The sequence below is a fragment of the Megalobrama amblycephala genome, linkage group LG23 (assembly GCF_018812025.1).
Source record: "Megalobrama amblycephala isolate DHTTF-2021 linkage group LG23, ASM1881202v1, whole genome shotgun sequence".
Taxonomy (NCBI): domain Eukaryota; kingdom Metazoa; phylum Chordata; class Actinopteri; order Cypriniformes; family Xenocyprididae; genus Megalobrama; species Megalobrama amblycephala.
In genome coordinates, this window is record NC_063066.1 from 14,722,500 (window position 1) to 14,737,624 (window position 15,125).

General features: G+C 39.0%; 1 protein-coding gene across 4 annotated transcripts in view; it reads right to left on the reverse strand.

Moving 5' to 3' along the window:
- Positions 1-13,408, reverse strand: part of pcdh19 (protocadherin 19) — a 57,903-nt gene extending 44,495 nt beyond the window's left edge. The window contains exons 1-2 of one of the 4 annotated variants that reach the window (XM_048175960.1): positions 10,199-13,408; positions 6,776-6,890 (exon numbers count right to left, since the gene is read on the reverse strand). In XM_048175960.1, coding sequence (XP_048031917.1) covers positions 6,776-6,890; positions 10,199-12,345 — 2,262 coding nt within the window. In that variant the 5' untranslated portion in view covers positions 12,346-13,408. Of the gene's footprint in view, positions 1-6,562; positions 6,909-10,198 lie in introns of all 4 variants that reach the window. The other 3 variants (XM_048175959.1, XM_048175958.1, XM_048175957.1) reach the window with 3 other exon arrangements.
- Positions 13,409-15,125: the final 1,717 nt, after the last annotated feature.

A 15,125-nucleotide genomic window follows, 5' to 3' on the forward strand; every position in this document is an offset into this window, starting at 1 on the left:
TGGGTTCTTGATATGTAATTGACTCGATACATCAGAAGTTTGTATTAGGCGCAGAAAAGTGAGGCAAGCACAGATCAATACATAAACAATTACGTTCTGAAATTAATCTGTGAAAATAAATGCGCAAAAACCAACCAAAAAGGCAATATAACACATTCTAACAAACGGCACAAGGCTTTTGTAACACGGAACACTGGAGATAAAAGTGCTGTTAAGGTAAACTTTCTTTCTATCTATCTTTCATATATCCAACTTATGATAATGAATGCAGTTTCAGGCACTGAGAGAACAATTTAAAGTGAAAAGTAAAGGTGCAGAAACAAATTCAGTTCAAAAGGTGCGTTTGTATGAGATTTTAGCTGGGAAATCAAAATTTATAATGGCTATTCTTTTCTTTTTTTGTTATAATGGCAAAGGAACTTTCTATACCTCCAAATGTGTTTTGAATCCTTTTCTACTGGGGTTATAGGGAACATCCTGTTAACATCCAGAGTAACTGGCCACCAACTGACTGTGAACTGCAAATGAATAAGCTACATGTTGCTTAACAAAAGATCATGTTCTGTAAAAGCACTTTCCACCTCTGTACTTGGGCATATTTATAGCATCCCACTTTCAGATGATTCAGACAACATTTATACTGTAATGCAAATTACTGATCGTGAAAAAACACAGAGTTAAATAGATATTCAATTTCCCTAAAAGGTCTATCCATGTGCAGATCCCTTGGTAGTTTAATTGGCAAGTAGGTATAAAATATTTGGAAGGACATCTGCTCTCACAAATCTGATAGTTTGCAGATACACATACAACCCACCAGTTTGAATTGCACCCGCTAGGATTTTCTGGTATTTTCTTTTGTGTTCTCCGTATGAACACATGTCAGTGCACTACACATGTAACTGTGAACATTGCATGTAATCTGCAAGTTAAAATAAGCAAACAATGGTGTGCCTTGTCCATATAATTTAACGAATCCACTAGTATTCTGATAAACCATGTAGAAAGTTGTCTGTTCGTCATTCCCTGTGGCAATGCCTTGTGTTAGAGAATGTAGGCCGACCTTTCCCATCCTATTAATTTAACCACAGGCATTTTCAGTGCTGGCAGCTAAATCTGTGTTAATGAGAGATGAGGCTAAGAGAGAGAGAAAATCATTTATAAAGTTATTTTCCTCTCTTGTGGGTCTCAACTGTATCTGTATCTGGCCAGCTACTTTTCCATCAGAAGTCCTTTTTCACAGGTTCCATCTTGTCGCCCTGATCTAAGCGATATCACACATTAAGTGTTACTTCGCAAAAGTGTGAAAAAATTCTGTTCTTCTTCAACTGTTTTTCTTTCTTTCTATTTTTTATGAAAAGTGATTTCAAAGTAAACCTTCTAAGAGAATATCAAAATTCCAAACATGAATGGCTATAAAAGATGCTGTCATAACCATTCCAAAGAATCCAAGTAAAGCGCTGTAGATTATGTAACAGTCAATTCTAGTTCTAGTAAATTTTGTGTTCTCATAAGCATGTATCACAAGGATAATTTTAAATTGCTACTATATTTTGAAAGTAATATTTTAACGCATGAATCCTCTGATCTATCTACAGGTTGTTTCATGATAACTGATCAAAACTTCAAAAAATAATCAAAAATTTTGTTTGAATGTACAAGAAGTTTTGTCTTCCATTTCTGTTTTTAACGTGTGTCACTTTGCAAATGCTCTCATATTAGGGTGCTTTTTTGCTCTCCATTCTCTCACTCTCTCCTTTTTTTTTTTTTTTAAACTGACTAAGGATATTACATTGTCAGCTTTTTGTCCTAAATGTTTGAGAGCGGACATCAAATGAGAGTGCTTATGTCAGCTCATGACTGGAGTCACAAAGATAGCATTAGGGGTTTTTCTCATTCCAGATGAGGCTATGAATGCCTCATCTGCGGGCTACAGTAAGGCGGTTTAAAGAGAATGCGTTTGCTTGACTATATTTCTCTAATAATGTCTCACTAGAACATCAGAGTTCAGCGAATGGTTGAACATTCGTACTATAACGGAACTGTGGCCCTTTTATTAGATCCAGAAATGTTCCTGTTAGTAGGCGACTCTTGAAGGCAGAATGCCAGCAGAGTCTGTGGCTTACAAATATAACCTTTGAAAACTGCCATCTTCATCTGCCAGAATGCAATCAGAACGCATCGCAAGGTACTTGAGATAAGGCACATCTCTCACTTCCTTATCCCTTTTCTTCCTGCTCTGTCTCTCGTACTGTCTATTTTTCTCTTTGGCACATAAAGAAAAAGAAATAACAGGAGAACTCAAGTTGATAAAAAAATATTTCATGTTTAGGCAGTCTGTGTAGCTGACAGTTTGTTGTTTTTCAGCATTTCTTTCATTCTTTCTGTTTACTAATTCCCCACCTAATTGAAAGTGGCTAAATCCAAGTTCTTCATCAGAGCAGCCCAGTTCAGTGAAGCCTTTCTGAAAGCCCTTCAGGGAGGCAGCATGCTGTGGCCTTTACCTTATCGTGTATGGGATTTAGAATGATTAATTGGCTTAGTCTGACGAAAGTCAGAGAAACACAAAACCCCAGCGGTTCAGTTATGTCAAAACATTTTCAAAACCCTGACCTGAAAGATGAAACAAATTATTTTTAAAAAGCCATTTTGTTTTACAAAACAACCGAATGATGGAGAAGAAATTAAAATTCTTGCATGACTTTTCAGGAACGCGAGGCTATTGTGAACCGACAAACAATAAAAAACAACAGATAGCTCTGGTATAATTTTGAGGGTTTGGCAAACAAAAAGTTCTCCAACAAAGGTTTAACTACACTAATAGTGGCTAATGTATTCAACAACCACTCTTTCAGAAGATAGAGTCTAAGCATGAGACATAGTCCTGAGTGGCTGAAATGACTGGCAGTTTATGAAAGAATGTGCATTATGTTTACATGGCATGACATTGCTTAGTATACTCGAGAACGAGTCTTGCGCAGAGAAGCCTTATTGTGAAGCTATAAGTGCATGCTGGATATGCTACTGATTAGTTTGACACCCTGGAGAATAGGGCTAACATAACATAACACAAAGTGAATGCATGCATAGCTTTGCTTCATTATAATGAAAAGACAAATCTCATAATTATATGTCTGCATCACTATCTATGTAATTAATCTAATCAAATGTAAAGATCCTTATTGACAGGCTTATCTCAAATATTAAAATGTATCTGAGTACCATATGCTAGCAGTGGGATTTATGAGCTAATTTCTTCGGTAACAGAATGCTAGCATCTGGATGAACAGTACTTAAATTATTGTTCCAAAACCAGAGACAGGCATTCTCCAACAGAAACTCCGACAGTGGTACTAGTAAAATAAAACAAATATTGAGTTTTCTTTTTCACACTCTCCTTAAAACATTCATCTTTTTAGGGAACTACAGCACATGAAGTAGCAGGACACGTTCTCCAAGCACTAAGGCAAAGCAGATCAATACTTGGTAGATTTTTAGCTTATTATCAGTGTCATGGGTGGAGAGAAGCCTCATTTTAGTTTGAGCAGACTATCATGTGCGCTTATGCTGCAAGATTCATTACTGATCTTGTACTGAGCCACATCTCTACTGTGGCCTGAACCTTATTTTGGAGACAACCACAGACAGGTTAACCACATGGCTTTCTAAAAACAATGTGACTCCTCAGAGACTGGGACCACAGAACCATCTCCAGAGAGTCAGTATCATAAACACAGAGCTTTGCTGGAGCCCTGAGATACAAATTGCTGTTATCGCTATATATATATATATATATATATATATATATATATATATATATATATATATATATATATATATAATCCTCTATCATGTTCTACCCTCATGTTACTGCCTTCTTAGAAGTCATTGTATTCCTCGTTTGTACGTCACTTTGGATAATCAGTTTTCAGCGTTATTATGTGCCTTGTTCAATGGTGGCCTTATTCTGTACCACAAGTATATCTGCCACTGCTGTTTGTGTTGTGCTCAGCATGTTCACAAAAAAGCACACTATCGATAGCATCAGTATGCATCTACTATCTAGATTATCAGATTAGTTTCATTATCAATAAGCCGACAGTGTGTAATTTTAATTAAAACTATGCAATATGTCTCCCCTTGCAGAAAGAAAATTGGCATAGCACTCTTCCAAACATGCATTTTCAGAGTATAAGCTCCAACTGGGACTGTAAAGTAAACAAACAAACCACATCTCAAAATCTTATCTGAATCACAAAATGCTGGAAAACAGCCCTCAGGCCTTGATATTTCAGGGCAAGGAAATGCACGGTTAATCACAACTGTGTACCAACCAGTGTGTCCTCAGCGGACCTCTGGGAAACCCTGACTTGTAGAGTCAAATGCTTCCAAGCCCAGGCTCGTAATGCGTGACAGAGCTATTATCGGTCATTTCACAGCTGCAATGTTTGATTGTGCCCCACATAAATGGATGCGTAATTACACTGACAACATTTTTCATATACAGCATGTTGAATGGGGAGTCACTGTATTTTGTAAATGTCACACAGAAGGGGAAATGGATATGGGCGACTCTGTAGTCTGCTCATCCTCAGGGTCTGGTGGAGAAATATGCAGAAATGTGGTCAAAGAGATGTTTGTTAATGTCAGGTGGAGCGCCGCGCATGATGAAACCAGCATACAAATAAACCCACTCCTTTATCAGGTCAATCATTGGCCTATACAGAATGGAAAATGTGTTATATGCTCAGACTTCTAACATGACTTGAAACAACAAAGATTTGCTTTAGAGTTTATTGAACTATCACACTCAATCTACAGGCTTATTTAGCCCACACCACCCCCCTTCCTTAATTCTTTGTCTTTTCATCAGTTGAGAAAAATAGATGTTCTTTAATCCTGCTGCTTAGGTAGTTTTATTAAAGGATTACGCTACCATGCCTAGCTACTACATTTGCCGTTACACTCCGTAATTCCCTTGTCCAGCCAGCGTGCAGCTTTAAGTCTTGCGTTAACCTCTGTGTAGTGTGAAGTACTAGATGATGGTATGTAGAGCTCTGTCTGTATATTCCTTCATTCAAAAGCTGGATTTAAAATATCCTCAATGTTTTAGCCGAGCATCTGGTGACAGCTTCAATATAGTAGTGCTATAACTGCATTCCATTGATCTTCTCAGGCTTTACAAACAATGAAAAGGGTTGAATCAGCCAATCAATGAATTGGTGCAAATTTATCTTCTCTCATTTTGCCAGCAGTGAAACGTGTAACAAAAAAGGTGTTACTGTTTGTGTAACATCTGACAATTCAAACAGCCATTCCACTATAATTTACATTACAATATACAGTTGAGTTGAATGCCCTTTGCAAAATGTATACAAATAGGCTATAAGGTCTTTTTATTTAGTAGTACCAAAGACAAAATGACAAGTGATCCTCAACAGTGTACATCCCCTTATTTTTTAATGCATCATTTTGCCTTACTGAGCGTCAATGAATGTTGGCACCTTTTGTAATAATTGTGTGTGAGTCCCTCATCTTAAATGTGCAGAAGATTCTGGAAAGTCAAAAAACATGCAGTAGCTGGAGGTTTTTTAATTTTTCAGTGGCCAGCTTCATTACTCAGGACAAATCAGGGACTTATGCACACTTGTCGCAAACATGCAAACAGTTGTTGATCGTTGAGGAAGCTACACGCCATCATAAGAACCAAGAATCATCTGTGTACATTAAGTTTTATTAATTCAGAATTTTTTTCTTGTGAAATAGATGTCAAAAAATATCTATCAGGACAGTACTAAAATGTTTATGATCTATCTTATTTTTCTAAATAATAAATTATTCTCTTCTCAGAATCTGTACATTTTTTAGCATTAGAAAAATATGATGTATCATAAAAAGTTTATATAGTGTCTAGTTTTGAGGTCCTAAAGCAATTGGTTGATTACGTCACTGCTGACTACCCCTGCCATCACGATAAATCCTAACTCTACAGCAAACAGATGTAACTTTGCCTTTTCATTTCAAATGTCCACCACAAAGCACTGCATGCCACCCATTAAGAACGAGAACTTAGGTGCGAATAGTTGTTTCGGCAATGATTGTTCTAAATGGTTGCACCTGAAATTACATGCAGCGCTGCCGATTAGCCAGGTCAGTGCATTTGGCAGATGTTCAGGCTACAGCTCTTTTGCTCAGCACGAAAAACAGAGAGCAGAAACAGAGGTGGCCAAATAATCCACTTTGGCAACTGTCCAACGTTGGCTGGCTCACTTTTTTATAATAATTATACTTAGGTTTCCAACACCGACAAATAATGCAAACATGGATGGGTATGCAGGCTTAGTTAAAAGAAACCATATTTCAGTTTTCCAGTATTGTAGTGAAAAACAAACAAGAACAAAGCACCCGAGTGAAAGAAACCGCTAGCTATCAGTAAGCAAATTTAGCCTTTTTGACTAGGTTGGCTTAGCAGCCCTACGGCGGATTTCCCTCGACCCCACCCTCCCTTGCCGCTGGTAGCCGTGGCAGGCTGAAGGATGGAGCAGACTGGAGCAAATCTCACCTCAGGCAGCGGCATGCCGTTGATGATGAGGTCAGGCTGCTGAGGGCCCTGCCCTGTGAAGGTATGGTGGTAGCCATGGTTGGGTGCAGCATTCCTGGAGTTCTGGTTCTCCACGTTGAGGAAGGTGCTCTCGGAGCGCCTGCAGCCCAGCGGCAGAGTCTGCTGGTGGTAGTCGAAGTAGTTGAGCGAAGAGGTGAGAGACGAACAACTCACCACATTCATCTTGTCAGTCTCCTCCACGTCCCGCGGCACCAGCCGGATGTCGTTCTTGCTCAGCTTCTTCTTCTTGCTGGACTTCTTCTGGTTCCCGTAGGAGTACTCCGCCACCCTGCGCAGGTACAAGAAACTGAACAGACTCAATAAAGCAGTGCTCTGCCTTCCTCACTGCACACACAGCCGGCACCAGGTCCTCGCCTGGCTCGGGCTGAGGTGCCAGATTCATATTCATTGGCGGCACAAGAGAGAGTGACGGCCACATTTGAGCGACCTCCGGCCGCCAATGGAGCCGACATCCCTCATTTGTTTGCATTTCCATGCTCGGCGATTCGACTTGTCACAAACACATACACAATGCAAACATGCTAAACCACAGAAGCACATACAGCGACAAATGATACTAAGCATCATAGCAAGTGTAAGCAATAATATTCAAAATTTAGCCCACATTTGTCTGCTTTTTTTTCGCTTGTGTTACAAACAAGCCCACTGGCAGGTGGGTTGTGAATTTCAATTCTCTGAGCCACGCTCTGTGGCTACTGCTAACTTGATTTGAGGGTTTTGATTCTAATCACAGTAAATGAGAAACTTTGAGATCTTACCCCGAAGGATGCTTAAGTTGCAATCTAAACATAAACTTATGAGCTCATAAAGAGAGTTAGTGTAGTTTTTGTCTGAGCAATTCCCCACTGACCCCTCTCTCTTTTTCCCATAAGGATCATTACATTTTGTAGCTTGAAACAATCTTACACTTATTTCTTTTTGAGTCATTTGAAGGGCACACATTCATCGTAACATAAGACTTTAGCTTAATGGTACACTGACTCTGCCTGCACAACACAAAGCTCCTCTTTCTGTGCTTTTCATTTGGATTCAGCCTGTGTCTCCCTGCTTGTTACTTTTTTTCTGGCTTGAAAAAATGATAACGGTGCAGGACCTTATCTTTTTAGGAGGCATCTAAAGGCATTTTTTCCTCAGTGCGAGTTAAAGCACACATAAAAAAAAAGTTAGGCAGTCCAAGTCATGTTTAATAACTGGTCGAAAAAAAAATTACTATTATGTTGTCGATGGATTAGTAAATTTGTTTCTTTTGTTAAAAGATATTAAACTGCAAATATGTGAGAAGAGATTTAAAGTGGCTCTTTATATTTATGATGATGTTAATTATTAATATTATTATGAATATTTTTAGTTGTCTGTGTTGTTTTTCTTCTGGAAACTGCAACAGCATCAGGGTATTTTATTTAACTGTGTTAATAAACACATGTCTCTACGGTCTGTTTGGTCATACTGTATGTGTTTGGCTCTCGTCGCAGTGAATACAATCCAAAAAATCTCAGATGAGCCAGAAAGGAGAGTCAGTGAGCACAGCAGAAGAAAACCGTATCAAGCACTCTCACTAACCCCCTGTTGGGAGAGCTGAAAACTTCCATCAGGTTTCTATCTGGAGAGGAAAATAAATGTTAACGACAGCAATCTAAACACAGGCCATCTCGCGATCACGGCAAGGTATACATACTCTGCACGCCTAACCATCGAAATCACGATCTAGCCTTCTTCAGAATGTTCACTTGCATACATCTCTGTTAAGATGGATCATTTACTGTATGCTGCTGCATTACAAGACAGAAACATCAACAACAATTTGAGGTAAAATATGGTAATGGTTTCAGGTTAAATTTGCAAAAGCAATTTATATGGAAATGTTGAGTAGTAATGTAGCAGAGGGAAATCAACACAGTGGCCAATGTTACAGATTGATAAGTATTTATATTACAGTAGATTAACAAAATAATATTCTGCCCTACACATTATGTGTCAAAGAGTATTACCGTTCTATACAGTTGCATAATTTACCTTTTATGAGCATAATTGTTTTTTTCAAAGTGTGATTGTTGCCACAGCAACATTTAGTTACTATGCCCTTGCTCTGGTATTGTGATATAGTGACCTCTATGATCATAATATGTTGTCAACCCATAAACAAAATCTCTAAATGTGTTTTCTAGTCAATATTTTGATTAGAGTAAATTTGAGAGAGGGCCTAAAGGTCATACAATTTCACCAATAATTTATGCAGGCGCCAGCCTCAGTACAGATGGTGTGTATGAGGAAAGGCCTGTGCTTTCTTACATAGAATGCATCAGTTACCAAGTAAGAAAGGGTACATATATAACAAGTTGATTGCGCCCTATCATTTAGCTTTATTTTTCTCTTGTTCACTTATTTCAGAGATGTCTTAGTGACAATATTACTGTAAAAAAAAAAAAAAAAAAAATCAACCCACTAAACATTGGTTAAATTGCTACTTACATTAAGTATAAGCATTTTTCTACCATTTTGAATTGAATTATGAAAAACACAGTTTAACTGAAATGATAGAAATTTATTGTGATAAGTTGGAATGGTTGGAAACAAAGATGAAAATTATGACATGTTTGAGCATAAATATTTGTTTTGGTATTGCTATTGTATCTGCTATTTATTTACTAAATGTTTTGTAATTTATTCAACTCATGTGAGGCTCTCATATACAGCTTTATAAGTGAGGAATAAAGAGAAATTGATTCAGCTTTGTAAGAAGAAATGTTTATGATAGTGTAAAAATAATAATCAGGATTAACAGGTGTAATTACTAAAATGATCTTGTGTTGTGCTTTTTTTTTTTTTCTGGCAGCAGCAGAGCAAGCTAGCAAGGCCTGAAGCGCATGCACAGTTGACGACGCAGCGCGTGCACAGCCAAGATACACATCAAACATGCTCTCCAATGCCTTAATCATTGTGTCATTCATTAATCCTTGTATGCTGATTGTTTTCCAGTACAAATATGATTATATGCAGGATAGTCAACTAGACCAGAGTGCGAATTATGGAAGGGTTGATGAAGTCTGACGCCACAAGTAAGGCCACAAGTAAATTATTTGTGTAGGCCTCTACATATATTACATCCCCCGTATTTAATTCTTTCTTCTTCTTAAAACAACTATGAATTTCTGTCAGTAATTTTCAAAGCCAATTATTGGAGGTTTGTCTGTCTCGCGCACCAAAATTGTTCTTTGGCGCCCCTAGCACAGCTAACAGTCAACTACTTAAAGATGTTTGAAATAAACAACCTTTTTTGTTATTTACTTTTGAAAATAATCTATGGCTAAAGTGATGAACGGTTAATGTAATAAAACAAACAGTAGGCCTGCATTTAATATTAATATTTGTCCAATATTCCAAACTGCCCTAACGAGAAGACTTCTAGCAACGTATTGTTGCTATGGTTACCACCTCAGGTAAATGCAGTTTCTGTCGGTGAGCAATCTAACTTTTATGGTTAGGCCTTTTATTTCCCCTATAAGGTCAGTGAATAATTCGCACACTGAACTAGGTTGTGTGTAACTTAAAAGGATGTATCAAAAATTGTTTGGGTACCTGCAGTTGTATGTTCGGATTTCCTTGTTATCCCTTTTGCACTTGACTGCCACAAAGATCATTGTGACAAACAGGATGACTGCAATAGAACCCAGGGCAATGATGAAAATGAGAGAGAGGTTGACGGGTCCGATTTGCTCCTGTGCATTGAGATCAGGGGAGAGATAAATGACAATATAGGCAGAGGCAGATAGAGAAGTTTGGCCGTGGTCGTGCGCCACCACAGTTATTTGATAGGATGGTTTCGCGTTCTCCCCAAACGTCTTTGTGGTTCGCACCTCGCCGTTTATCTGGTCTATTTCAAAGTATGCCATGTCTCCTTCTGAAATCGAATACGTTAACCTTCCATTTTCCCCCTCGTCGTAATCATCAGCTTTTATTTGTGTAACCAAATAACCAACTCCAGCATTTTTAGGAATTGACACCTCCGCGGTGCCATTCACCAGGGGCGGGGTGGTCATTACAGGTGTGTTGTCATTTACATCCAGTACAACAATGCGCACGGTGGCGTTGCTGGTCAAAGGCGGATCTCCCCCATCCTTCGCAGAGACTTTAAACTCAAAGGTCCGCGTATCTTCGTGATTAAAAGCCCTAACGCCGTATATTTCGCCGTTTGAGTTCACAGTAACGTAAGATTCCACAGACATGCCCCGCACCTCCGATTTGATGATTTCATACGACACAGTGCCGTTCATGCCCAGGTCAGGGTCCCTGGCGGACACCGCCAGCAGAAACGCACCTGGGACGTTATTTTCTAGCACCATGGCTTGATAATGTGGCTTGGTGAAGTACGGGGGATTGTCGTTTTCATCCGTCACTTTCACTGCAAAAGATTTCGAGCTTCTCAGCGGGGGATATCCGCTGTCCTCGGCTAGAATGGTTAAATTGTACATGTCTCTCTGCTCCCTATCCAGACGGCCATCAACAAGTAAGGTGGAAAAGCTCTCAAACTCGTTGAGTCTAAAAGGCACATTGCCTTGCAGTCTGCACTGCACTTTTCCATTCGCTCCCGAATCGTTATCTGAGACTCTCACCAGAGCTATTACATATCCGAGAGGAGCGTTTTCGCTCACCTCTACCATCTCGCTGTTTTCTGACAACAGTTTGATTTCTGGCGCGTTGTCGTTTATGTCGATTACATTAACAATCACTTTGCAGTGGGCAGGGATTGAATTTGGACCCAGATCTTTGGCTTGTACATCAATTTCGTGGACGTGCAATTCCTCGTGGTCCAAAACGCCGTTCACGGTGATTACGCCTGTTTTGGGGTCGATTTTAAACATTTGTTTGGTCAGGTTGGAGACGAAGTTTATGAACGAGTAGACCACCTCGCCATTGGTTCCCTCGTCTGGGTCCGTGGCGTTCAAGTCTATGACTAGCGTGTTAATGGGAGAATTCTCCAGCACGTTTACAGTGTATACTGGCTCATCGAAAACGGGGTTGTTATCGTTGGAGTCAATGACTTTGATGTTAAGTTGCACAGTCCCAGACTTTGGGGGGTCTCCACCATCCTCCGCTGTGAGTTCAAACGTGTAACGAGACTGCGTCTCTCTGTCTAAAGTCTTTTCCACCACAAGTTCTGCGATTTTGGACCCGTCTCCCCTCGTCTTAATCTCAAGACCGAAAATATCATTAGGGGTAATTGTGTACGTCTGGATGCCGTTGCTCCCCGAGTCCGGATCGCTTGCCCCCTCTAGGGGAAATCTGGTACCGGGAGCGGCATTTTCCGAGATTTCTATGTCAATGTGGTTGGTGGGGAAGCGGGGCGCGTTGTCGTTTACGTCGATAATCTCAATTTTAATCACGCAGATCTCCATCGAGTTCGACATCACCTCCAACGAAATAAAACACTTCGGTGTCTGTCGGCAAACAGCGTCCCGATCGATTTTTTGCTTTGTGATGAGCAGTCCGGCGGGGCTCAGATTAACCCATCGCGGCTCGGAATTGGAGATAACCCGTAAATAAGGCTGTCGGTTTCCCAGTGCAAAACCCGCAACTTTTGCGTCCGCCGTCACATTGGCTATCTTTGTGCCTGGACGCAGCTCTTCTTCCACGGTGTATTTCAAATTGAAAACGGCACTGACTCCAGTCCAGCACAAGAGAAAGCACAATAACATTTGTACGAAATCCATGTCCTTGGAATGCATTATACCTGTTGATGTCTGTCTTCACACGCTCATTTGCATGATCTCTTATTAACATTTACATTCGGTGCGACGTAAAAAAGCTCCAATAAGTCAAACGAAAAAAAAATAAAAAATTCACAGTTTGGTAGATATCCTTTAAAATGAACCAAAATGTTTATATCTGCGATGATTCATCATTCATCTGACTTAATGATTACGCAGTTGATAACTTCCATTTACTTTATCGAAACCTTATCAGGCCACCCATGTCTTGTATTATTTTTGAAAAACATATGAAGAAAACTCGTGAATAATTCTTCATATAACGAATGTGAAAACATTGTGAACGAAAAACATGGCTTCAACATGAACATTTGCGTAGTTCGGGGTAACCGAGATGTAAACCGACCATTTTGAGCCAGTGAACGAAATATTCAAAACAAATGTAGGCTAAATGTCCGCTGGAAGGTCCTCAACTTATGAATGAACGAAAGGAAGGATCCAATTCAAAAATATTTGCTCTCGGTATCATGATTCGCGATGAACACTTGAAATTGAGTTAAAACATCGCTCATGCCTAATCAATCCATATAATGATGTGAAGTTAGGATGTCTCCTTGATCCGCATTTACGTCCATGCACATATCCAGCTGAAACCACAGTGATTCCAATTTCAGAAGGAAAACAATCTCTGAAACTAGAAAACCAATATTATTAAAAAATATCAGTCCAGTCCACAATTCAGTGATATTCCCAGTCGAGCAAGAGGTGGGTGTCTTGTCCACAGAAGATTTCTCTCAACAAGCGTAAATTTCTTGTATGGAGGTATTTCATCTGGCTTTAGTCCAGAAAGAATGACACTAAATCCGAATAAAACACTGATAAAAGATAAGTGAAGAAAAATCAAGCATTTATAAGTGCAGCTGGGATCGTCTCGTTGTAATAAATGCGTCCGGTCTGAAATATCCAGCCTCTGGATGAAGCGAAGTAGTTCTTGATATAGTTCTTAAATGTGGCTCACTGAGGTAAACGCACGGCGCTCATCCTCAGCGCATACTGTCGAATGCACAGCTCAGTGTCTCGCGCTCAGTCTCAGGACCCGCAATCCCCACAGCCAATCAGAGGTTACACTGGAGAGCTGGATTTGCTGGTGGGTGGGGCAAAACTACAGATATGAACTCGGCCAACTAGCTCTAGTTCATGCAACACACAGTGTATGTTACGCGTGCCAGTTATGTAGCAATTGATTTTTAGAAGGGTCAACTTTTTATGAGATATGTTACCGTGAGAAATTTTCGAGGAGCAGTTTGAGGTAGATAATGTCTTTTTAAACGCTAAAGTTCTTGTTTTGTATAGGCTATATATATATATATATATATATATATATATATATATATATATATATATATATATATATATATACACACACACACCTAGTTCTATCAGCATTCTGAGCAGTTTTGAGATATTGAGCTTTTTGACCTGTGAACCTTTTTGTTTCCAATATGTAGTTTTTAATAATATTTGCATTATTTAATTATTATTATTTTTTATTATTTTATTTTTGTCTAATGTTTCGTCCGATAATAATCCTTACTGATGGCGCTCCAGTGGTCTGTTGTTGCTATGGTTTCCTCCACAATTTTTTCCCGCGATTTCCGTTCTCGATTAAACTTAGTTTTGCGATTTAAGTTAAACGATAATAAAATAACGATACAAATAAATAAATTAATAAATAATACTATGTATATTCATCCAAAGGTTGACGATAATTACTCTCAAGCAAAAGTAGGCTAATTGAATGGATAGGTTTATACCTACCTAATCAATATTCAAAATTAATCTATTTAAAATTTTCAAAACAAAAGGCGTGCGGCCATTTCATCCACTGGCAGAAAGGACCTTTAGCATTCAGAATATCAATTTAATTGTTTGCCTAATTTTAGATCAGTCCGTATCCACGTCATGACTCCCAACACGAGCCTGTTTAACTTACTTTCAGCAAATAGCTCGCGTTTTTACTCACTTGTCTCTACGAGATTCAATAAGATGTAAAGGTGATGCACGTGTTGCGCTAAGAGTAGCTGTGTTATATTAATGGCATACATGCATATGAATTTAAGAGCACCAAATCAACACAATAGTCGGGCATGAAATTATAGCGTTTGCGCTAATTACGAATCTTTCAGGGAGCTGCCTTTCGTTTCCATCACTGATGACGACCACAACATGTCAGTGACCCCCCCTCTCTGTCTCCCTCTCTCTCTCTCTGACACACACAGACCGAAAGAAATAGAGGCGCGCTCGGGCGTAACATGATATGAAATGCTATGAGACTGAAGGACAAATAATATTCACTAGTATTAGTAGAATTAGTTATTATAATTAATATTGCATTATTATTATTAATGCACGTATTTTTGTCATTACTCAACATTCTTTGTCAATATTATATCGGTTATTACATAGGCCTTTTTATATTTTTAAATTCCTCTGTATCTAGCTCATGAACGCACAAAGAGTCATGCACACATGACAGCATGTTGAGGGTAAATCGGGTTTAAAGTCACAAGGCTGACACCTTGCGGCCGCCAAGAAAATAGTTGGTTTTTTTTTTTTTTTTTTTTTTTTTTTTTTTTGGGGAATGAATTTTCAACTTAATGCCTGAATGCTATATATAGGAGTATGACTGACCAAAAATATCTCTTATTTATTTGCCATACAGCCATGAAAGCTCTCAAGCAGTCATATTCATGAGCAAGCACAGATGTCATCATCTTTAAATATTCCAGTTCATGTTT